Source organism: Macrotis lagotis, chromosome X (genome assembly GCF_037893015.1).
Source record: "Macrotis lagotis isolate mMagLag1 chromosome X, bilby.v1.9.chrom.fasta, whole genome shotgun sequence".
Classification (NCBI taxonomy): Eukaryota; Metazoa; Chordata; class Mammalia; order Peramelemorphia; family Peramelidae; genus Macrotis; species Macrotis lagotis.
Window position 1 is genome coordinate 233,763,439 of NC_133666.1, and position 10,352 is coordinate 233,773,790.

The following is a 10,352-nucleotide window of genomic DNA, read 5'->3' on the forward strand; positions in this document are numbered from 1 at the left end:
TTATTGAAAACTTTGGATTTTTACTTTTTCATGGTGGCATCTCTAGCTTGAATGTCAGAGCAGAGGTTTCATTTATCTTTGGTAGGGAAAAGCTATGAATGCATGATAGCTTAATGTCACCATCTTGATTTTGCCCCTGAAGTCCTCTAACAATCATTTCTTCTAAGGTCTTGATACTGACATTTTTCTCCTTCCCTCCCATCCCTCCCATCTTTGCTATATATTTCTATATTGATCAATGTGAAAGGAGAATTAAAACAAAAAAGGCCAGAAAAACATGAGAGGGAGAAAACACCATTAAACAAATTTTGAAAATTGAAAATTGTAAGCTTTGGTCTGCGTTCAAATTCCATTGGTCCATCTCTGGATATGGATGGAATTTTCATTACAATTCCTTCAGAATTGTCTTTGATTATTATACTAAGGAGATGAGGAAGTTTGTCATAATTACTCATTACACAATGTTGTTCTTAATTTTTCCAATTTTTTTGGTTCTACTCACTCCTTTCAGCATCAATACATGCAAATCCTTTTTCAGATTTTCTAAAGTCCCACCCCTCATGATTTCTTACAGAACAGTAGCATTCCATGACATTCACATATCACAACTTGTTCAGTCATTCCCCAATTGATGGACATCCCCTCAATTTCCATTTGTTTGTCAATGAAAAAGAACTATTATATACATGTGAATTTTTTACCTTTTCCTATGATATTTTTGGGATATAGACCTAGTAGTCCTATTTCTCAATCAAAGGACAAGCACAGTTTTATTGTTCTTTGAGCATAGTTCCAAATTGCTCTCCAGAAATGTTGGATTTATTCACAAATTCACCAGCAATTCATTAATGTCCCAGTTTTTCCACATCCTCTCCAAAACCAATTATTTTTCTTTTTTGTCATACTGCTCAGTCTTATAGATGATACCCCAGAGTTGTTTTGATTTGCATTTCTCTAATCAGTAATGATTTAGAACATTTTTCCATGTACTTATAATTCGCTTTAATTTGGAAGATCCTTTTAAAGAGAATAATCAAAACTGTATATTGTTCAGCTTAGCTAGCTTTTTAAGAAAGACAATTAGAAGATCCAAACGTACCTTAGAACTTCTAATATGCTATGTCTATAACTTATATTGCTTCACAGACCTAATTCACTGAAGAATAATTTATCTTCTCATTCTTTTTTTTTTCAGAATTAGAATCTTTTATTAGCCCAGGACATATGGCAGCCCAGAACAAGTCTCCTCCTCAAGAGCTTGGGCCTCCCCACATCTGCTCTTGTCCATCTGCTTCCCCCTTTGGGGAGCCCCCAGCCCCAGCCCTGGGCCAGAGATAGCTTGGAGCCTTAGGATTTCTACTTTCTTATTTGAATCAGGGAAACCCCAGGCCAATGCTTGTTCAATGCTTGTTCCTACTCTGGTCCTCCATCCCAAACACCCGTCCTGGAGTCAGTCTGGCCTGACATAGGTTGGCCTAACTATGTTGCTTTCAGCTCATTCCTTTCCAGCCAGCCCCTCCACTGCTTGGATCCATAAAGTGCTTTGAGATCCCCAGTGACTTGTCTCCAGAGAAGTGGGGTCCCATTTGGAACAGTGAGTCTGAGTAGCCCCTACACATATTCTTTTCTATCCCTGGATGCAGTCAATCAGTTAAGTTAAATGACAATCTCTGATTAAGTTTCTAGGGCCCACAAGTGTTTAGCAAGCTCATGGCCAGTCTTGTTCCAAGCTCAGGCCCAGATGTCCAGTTCCCTGCCAGGTGCTTGGCTCCTCATGGTAGCTTTAGTCGGTGCAGGAGGCAAGGCCCCTGTGGCCAGGGAGGCAGTCCCGGTGCTTGAGGTAGCACAGGTAGGTATCCCAGACCAAAGTCATGCTGTTTACATACATCATTCGGTAATGGGTGGGCACATAAAGGCCACAAACACTGGCACCAGTAGTGCAGGAAGGGGCCCATGCTGCAGCCCACGGCAAACATGCCAGCCGTGGGGCACAGGTCCAGGGGCGGGGGAGGCTGGGGGCGGCCAGGGGCGCGTTCCTCCTCCTGTCGCTCCCAGGCCTGGCACACACCGTGCCCAGCCGCCATCAGGCCGCCGCAGCCCAGCGTGTTGGTGAGCAGCAGCAGGCGGGCTCGGAACAGCGGCCGCCAGGCGGCCAGCAGCCCCGCGACGGCCCGCGCCCGGGGCGGAGGCATCGCGGACCCCGAGAGCCCGCTCGGCTCGGCTCGGCTCCGGCTCCTCCGAAGGCCCCCCATCTTCTCATTCTTAAGGCTTCATCAGGGATGCCACATTCCTAAGATCATCAGCAAAGTTTCAGAAGGTATTGTCAAGGACTAATTGCTCACCTTCTTATAGACTCTTCTACCAATGTTTGTGTATTTTGTTCCTGATACTTTAAACATATTGAGCAATATATTGAGTAAGATCTCTAAGGACACATATAACAGGGGAAACTTCTCAAGTAATCATAAAAGCAGCTGTTAAATATATAGGACTTCGATATTTTCAGAGTACATGATGATTCTTTATTCATTTGATCCTAACCACAACCATCTGAGCTAGGACTAAACACATTGTCCTCATTTGGAAGATGAGAAACAAAGGTTTTTAGGAGTTAAAGTGACTTACATATGGTCATTGTGATTCTAAATTCTGTCCTCTATCTAATACCAAGCTACACTGTGTATGTACACTTTTTAGCTCCTGTAAATATTAAAGAATAAAAAGTATGATATAATTTATTCAGAGAGGCATGACAAAGAAGATAGCATTTTGGATTTAGTGGCAGGAAGGTTCATTCCTCCTTCTGACATAGACTATGTGACTCCAAGCAAATCACTTAGCATCTGATTTGTTCAGACAACTCTTTACCACTTAGGATTTACAACAGAAGTTGGACTGCAATAGGAAAAGGTTACCCCCCCCCCCCCTTAATTTATTTAAAGGCAGACCAAGGACTCAAATAAAATCACAGAAACAGCCCTTTTCACAAGTGACAGACTTCACATGCTGTGACTTTCTCTTGTCATTTATATTATAACATGCTTGCAACACTAGATAGAAAATAACTTATTATCACTTAAAGTGAATTTGAGCCTTGTGGTAATATTTTAAAATACTTGCTGTTCTTAGTGTAGATAATATTTTCTTTAAGACCTTTGAAATTTGGTCAATTGTTAAATCATTTTTATAGGATGTGCACATTCAACATCCACTATGATATTCTGACAGTTGTATAGAAATTAAAGAAAATTAGCCATCTCAAAATCATTTACTGATTGTTCATAGGAAATAAACATATTTGTTATGACAAGAAAGAATGATTGTTTCTAAATAGAATTATGCAATAAAATTCTACCAGGAATGACACATATCCAGATTCATAGGATCATAATCTTTTAGAGATGGGAATATGATAGAACATATTTGACACATTTCCCTCAATTTTGATAGAATCATAGATTAAAATCTGGAAGGTCATTCAATCTTGCACTTTCATTTAATAGAGGGAGAAATTAAGACTCAGAAGGACAATAGTACTTTGCCCAAAGTCATATAGCTAAAAGCAGACCTGTGACCAGAACTCAGAGTTCCTGAATTTTATTTCACTATCTTTTCCACTATTCCACAGTTCAATGCAGAGATGACAGGGCTTGGAATACAGTGAACTGACTGCACAATTTAATATCTGTTACTTTGTAAATTTGACCTTAATCTCTAAACCTCAGTTACCTCATCTACAAAATCAGATTGAGGTATTATTATACTTTTATCACCAATAAATAGTTTTCACTTACTAAAGAAAAATATTTATTTTTTCCCATTAATATAGTGGTCTTGTTTAAAAGTAAACAACCAGGGGCAGCTAGGTGGTGCAGTGGATAGAGCACTGGCCTTATAGTCAGGAGTACCTGAGTTCAAATCTGGTCTCAGACACTTAATAATTACCTAGCTGTGTGGCTTTGGGCAAGCCACTTAACCCCATTTGCCTTGCAAAAACTTAAAAAAAATAAAAAATGAAAGTAAACAATCCCCCCATTCCCACAAAAATAGAGAAAGCTCAAGAAAAATAGAGAAAATAAATGTGCTTTAGCCTGTTTTCAGATATAAGCTCTGTCTTTGGGATAGATTAAATTTTTTATCATTAGTCCATCAGAGAAGTTGCCTCAATATTTTCCCCAGATATAGCTATCTGTATTTCCCTCCATGCTATTGCTTCCCTCCCCCCATTCATTCTATTCTCCTTTCTCCCTGTCCCTCCTCAAAAACAAGTTGTTTCTGACTGTCCTCTTCCAGGATCCTGCCATTCTTCTATCACCTACATCCTTCTTCCCCTCTTTCTGTTCCCTTTTCCCCATCCCTTTCCTCTCCTTTTTTTCCTCTAGAGTAAGATACATGCCTATACCCTATTGAATGTTATTTCCCCTCTGAGACATTTCCAATATTTCCTCTTTCCTTCCCTCCTGCCACTCCATTTTTCAAAGCATTTTATTACCACTTTTACATGAAATCTCAACACCCATTCTGTCTATATTTTCCCTTTCACCCAGTACATGCTTTATTCTCCCATTAACTCCATCTTTATAATATATTATACCATTATATTCAGCACGCTTCTGTACTTTGTCTATATATGCTCCTTCTAACTGACTTAATAAATTAGAATGTTCATATGAGTTAGAAGTATCATCTTCCCAAGGAGAAATACAAGCAGTTCAACATCATCAAATCCTTTATAATTTACCCTTCTCATCCACATTCTATGCTTCATCTGAGTCCTGAACTTGAACATGAAACTTTCTATGCATTTAACAGAAAAGTTTCAAAGTCTCCTAGTTCATGGAATGTTCATCTTTTCCTTTGAAGAAGATGTTCGGTTTTGCTGTGTAGTTGATTCTTGGCTGAATTTAAGCTCTATTGCCTTCTGAAATATCATATTCCAAGCTCCATGAACCCTTAATATAGAAGCTTCTCTATCTTGTGTATTGGAGTTTTTTTTTTTTTCTTTTTAACTGTTTGTAATATTTTCTCCTTAACGTGGGAGTTCTGGTATTTGACTTTAATATTCCTGGAAGCTATTATTTTGGGATCTCTTTCAGAAGGTCATCAGTGTATTCTCTGTTTCTATTTTACCCTCTGCTTCTAGGATATCAGGGCAATTTTCTGGATTATTTCTTGAAAAATGAAGTTTAGGTTCTTTTCCTGGTCATGACTTTCAGGTAGTATAATTATTTTTAAATAATCTCTTCTGCATCTGTTTTCCAGATAAATTGTTATTTCAATGAGTTATTTCATATTTTCTTCAAGTTATTCATTCACTTGGTTTTGTTTTATTGTTTTTTGATTTTTCACAAATTCATCAGCTTTCCTTAACTCCATTTTTGCATATTAAGGAATTATTTTCTTCACAGAGTTTTTGTATCTCCTTTTCCATCTGGCCAGTTCTGCTTCTTAAGACATTCTAGAAGAATGAATTCATTGACCTTTTGGAATGCTTTTTTCATTTGACCTAAACTGGTTTTTAAGTTGTTACTTTCTTCAGTATTTTTTTTTTTTTGGTTTCTCCTTAGCCACACTGCTGAACTTAGGTTTCCTGGCTTTCCTGCCTTAATCTCATTTCTCTACCCATGTTTTACTCTACCTCCCTTACTTGACTTTCAAAAAAATTTTGAGCTCTTAGATAAGTTGAGACTACTTCCAATTTTTCTTGGAGCCTTTGTGAACTGAAACTTTGACTTTGTCATCTTTTGAGTGTGCATGTTGATCGTCCATGGTACCAAAGTAATTGTCTGTGGTCAGATCATTTTTCTTCTGTTGTTTACTCAATTTTCCAGTCTATGGAATGATATTAGCTTTTCTTAAGGTAGAACTCTGTTTCCAGGGTGGAGAATGTACTTTTCCAAACTTTTGAGGGTTTTAACACATGTTTGCAAGGACACCCTCCCAGCACCAGGGACTTCAATTTCTTCAGGGTTTTAGGAGAGGCTGTGACTGCTCTCCTTCTATGTTCTCTGGTTTGTGAAAGATCACAAGCACTCTCTTCTGCCCTAGAACTGTGAGGAGGATCTTTGTTCTGCTATGGCAGTATGGGGCCCTAGCCTGTGACCTAAATATGAGTATGGGCAATGCAGCAGAGACCTGCCCTGGGATAGCAGAGTGAACTCTGTAGTCTTTCCTGACCCCTTTACCATCACTGGATAGAGTATTCTTTTGGAAGAAGCTCCTGGGTGGTTCCATGCGTCTACTTCTGGTTCCCAAGGTCAAGTCTGTTCTGAGGGCTGCACTGACTTGGGCTCTGTGCTCATTCTGGTGTGTGAGTTTTCCTGTTGACCTTAGAAATTCCTGTATTGAGAGGTCTGGAAACCACCCCTGTTGCCATGGAACCATGTGCATCCAGGGATCCAGGTGTCCCATGGGCTGTTCCTGAATACCTGGAGATGGTATGATCCAGTTACCTGGCATGACCTTGGCTGCACTGTGACCCTTTTCAACCCTGGAGGATCAGACCCTTCCTGCACATCTTCTAAGGTTTCTTTGGTGGGAAAATTGTTTCACTCAGGTTTTCTGTGGGTTCTGCCACACTAGAATTTGGTTGGAGTCATAATTTAAAGTTATTTGGAGTAGTCTGGGGAAGAGCTTCTGGGATTTTTTGCCTTTACCATCACCAACATATTTTGTTAAAAAGTAATTTTATAAAATTTAAGGTGTTATATAAATTGGTTATTGCTTATGAAAAATCAAGGAGTGAATGTTGATTTGTTCTTCCAACAACATATGAGTAATAATACAATGCCCAAATGTGCCTACTTTTGTATATTTACATTTCAGCAAGATACCTACAAACAGGAATAATAGGAAATATTATTGTACCTATTTAATGGATATGGAATGCATTCTGAGATTATGGTACAAAACAAAAGTTAATTACAATAGGATTAATCCTATTTCTGCCAGTACTTCATTATGAAGACCCCAAAACACCACAGGGGAAGACTGAATTTAGAAAGAAGCTAAAACTCTCCAAGTAAACTTATTCAAACTCTTTTTCTTAATGAAGGATTGCTGAAATGCTTAAACTTTTATCTTGGCTTGTAGCTAACAAATGGTTTCTGACCAATACAGAAGATTTTCCTTTCATTTCTAGGACTCCCACCCCAAGTAACACATCTTCAGTTAAGCCACTTTTTAAAGAAAAAGTAAAATATTTGTCCAGTATTTATTATGCATTATACATGAGACACAGAAGACTCAAAGTAGAGAGGGAAGTAGTCAATTCCTAGATGTAATGGTGGTATTTGCATTTTGTGAGTTAAATTATTTCATGAAATTGATTCAAGCTTCTGATAATCATTTTTGTGCAATGCAGATTTGACAATCATCTTTGTGTAATAGAGTGAATGTTTTAATATTGAGGTGTACTATAGGTAAGAAATTTCCTCCATGAAATATATTGAAGAAATCAAATAGTGCTTAGTGTTTTCCAAATAAATCAAATTTTCAGTTGATGAAATCATATCAAAGAGTCTAGGGATTCCTAAATTCTTTTCAGTGAAAAGCTACCTTATGATTTATGTATTTGTGCAGTATATCCAGAAATGATTACTTTTTCATTAATTAGAAATTTTATAATCAAATATATCTCACTGAATTGGTAGGTCAATGCTAAAAAGACCAAAAAGATAAAACAACTACAAAAGAAATTATGCCTTCAGGTGATCATTGTACAACTATTTCATTTCATATGTACAATTTTTAAAAAATGGACAGACTGTTGTAGTTGATAAGGAGCCAGTCTAAACCTAAGTATTGCAAGAATCTCTCCCTCTGACATTTAAAATCTATATGTTCTTGGACAAGGCAATTAAACATTTTAAGTGGTCTGGGCCAATCTATAAGACTATGACTTGTAGGATAGTTGCTTATATGTTTTTGAAGGAATTTCCTTACTCAGATGTCACCATAGATGTGGAGTAAAAAATGTAAAAAAAATTTCAAAAATTGTTCATTAGTTTGAACCATGAAGGGAAGTTTATTCTGAATTGTATGAATGAAGAGGAGGTACTACAGAGCTAGACATATAGAATATTTTCTGGAAATTTTTATTGAATTTATGTTTTATTTTATTTTTCCAATTACATGTCATAAAAGATTTTCAGCATTCATCCACATGAATAAGCATATTTTTAAGTTACATAATTTCCTTTCATCATCCCCACCACCTTCACCTCCAGAACAAACAGGTGAATATTGTACATACATATTTGGTTTTACATGTTTATATATTAGTCATTTTGGGAAAGAGGAATTAGGATTAAGGGGAAAGAAAGAAAGCAGTGAAATAGGAAAGAAATAAATAAGAATAAAAATTAAAAAGGGAATATAGTATTTATTCAGAGTCTGTAGGGTTTTGGTTTTATTTGTTTTGTTTTTCTTCCACTGGTTGAGAATAGAATGATATTTTTTGGAACTTGTGAAGCCACTAAAAGAAGCTATTTTGTTCCATTGTGTTTTTCATGTTTGTTTGTGTTATAGCAGGATGTAATATTTGTTGGAGAATTTATATACTGCAGTAATCATTTTAAACTTTCTTTTAAAATCCTAAAGTATTTTTTCATTTTTCATACACACACACACACACACACACACACACACACATACATATGCTTGCTCATAAAATTAATGTTAATACATGACATTTTAAAATAGATTATTCAGAAAATAACTAATAATTAAATTTATTGTTTTTCTTTTTTGTAACATAGATAGATATGAGATGCTTCAAATTAAAGAGTATTGACCTTGGATTGGCATTTTGTTAAAATCAAGTAGATACTGAGGAAAGGGGAAAATCATCATTTCTTCACTCATCTTTCAGTGGTTTTGAGGTGTTATTGAATATTGTGTTATATGAAATATATGATTCTTTCAACTTATACATTTATCTGCATTTTGCTGTAATGAAGTTCTTTATTGATTTTTTCTGGAAAACTTTTCATTACCCATTTATATTATGATAAAATACTTTTTTCCAAATAATATATTTTGAGAAACTGTTAGCTTTATTTGCTTTAACATTTCTAGCTACTTTGTATTTTCTGTTATTGATAAAATGCTTCCAAAGGATGTATTACTTTGACAAGAACTGATATTGAGAATTTAGTTAAAATTTAAGATGAGAAACTTTTATGCTTAATTGCATGCCCTATATAGCTTCTTAAGGATGCTGATTGACTCTTGTTTGTGTAGAATTGATTCCAAACAACAGGTTTTCATTTAGGACTGTCCTATACGAGAAACTCTACAAAATAATGGGGATACAAAGAAAAGAAAATAAAGCAAGAAATGTTAAAGAAATTACCATGTACTAAGCATTTAGCTAACATTTACACTTTCAAAACAAAGAAAAGGGTCAAAGATCTTACATTTAGGTAGGAGAAATTATCAGAAAGATAGCTGCAATACTGGGTTAAATTGGGAGAGTACTCTCAGAACACAGTGTCCATATTCAAGAATTCTGGAAGAAGTGCCAGGAAGGAAATGGAAATTGGCTGACTTTCTCTGGTCCCCAAAATGTATGTTAATTATCATTGAACTATAAGGAATTGGACAGATGGAGAGATCTGAATTCAGTTTTCATCTTTATAAATTCAGCATCTTTCAATAGTGTGACTATTTTTGTGATGTTATAAGGTTATATGTTACCAAAATCAATTTTTTGCAAGGCAAATGGGGTTAAGTGACTTGCCCATGGACATACAGCTAGGTAATTATTAAGTATCTGAGGCTGGATTTGAACTCAGATACTCTTGACTCCAGGGCCAGTGTTCTATCCACTGTACCACCTAGCCACCTCCAATATTAAATTTAGTGCAATTTATGAATTCAAATTTTTTTGTCAAATAATGATAATTTGATCTCATTCTAAAGTTTCTTAGATAAATGATAATATGAAAAATATAATAAAATGCATATATAATATTTCAAAACTGCTAAATGAAGGAATATAAATTCTCAAAAACCTTTTAGTGAATATAACCACATATCTAATTAATTATACTTATTCCAAAATGATAGTATCATTTTTAAGAACTCAAGTTTGGTAGTAGCTTTGATGCTACATTTATAGTAAAAATGGAAATTAGGAACTGAAAAAAATGTACTATTCATTTAGCACATGCTGAGGAGTTTATACTGTGGTTTGCTCTGATTCTTAAACAAAAGAAAACAATTTTCTTTATTTGAGGGAAAATAATTTTCATATTTTTAATATACTCAATAAGCAAGTATATCTTAGTGCATCCCACTTTATATAGTCCATTCACAAACCAAGGTCTTAAAGCCCTAACAAATGAGCT

At 35.8% G+C, this 10,352-nt stretch overlaps 1 protein-coding gene across 1 annotated transcript; it reads right to left on the reverse strand.

The window, feature by feature from the left end:
- Window positions 1-1,772: 1,772 nt before the first annotated feature.
- On the reverse strand, window positions 1,773-2,192 carry LOC141498984 (mpv17-like protein 2). Its single transcript, XM_074201979.1, has one exon. The coding sequence runs from the start codon at window positions 2,190-2,192 to the stop codon at window positions 1,773-1,775; it is 420 nt and encodes a 139-aa protein (XP_074058080.1).
- Between the last annotated feature and the right edge of the window lie 8,160 nt (window positions 2,193-10,352).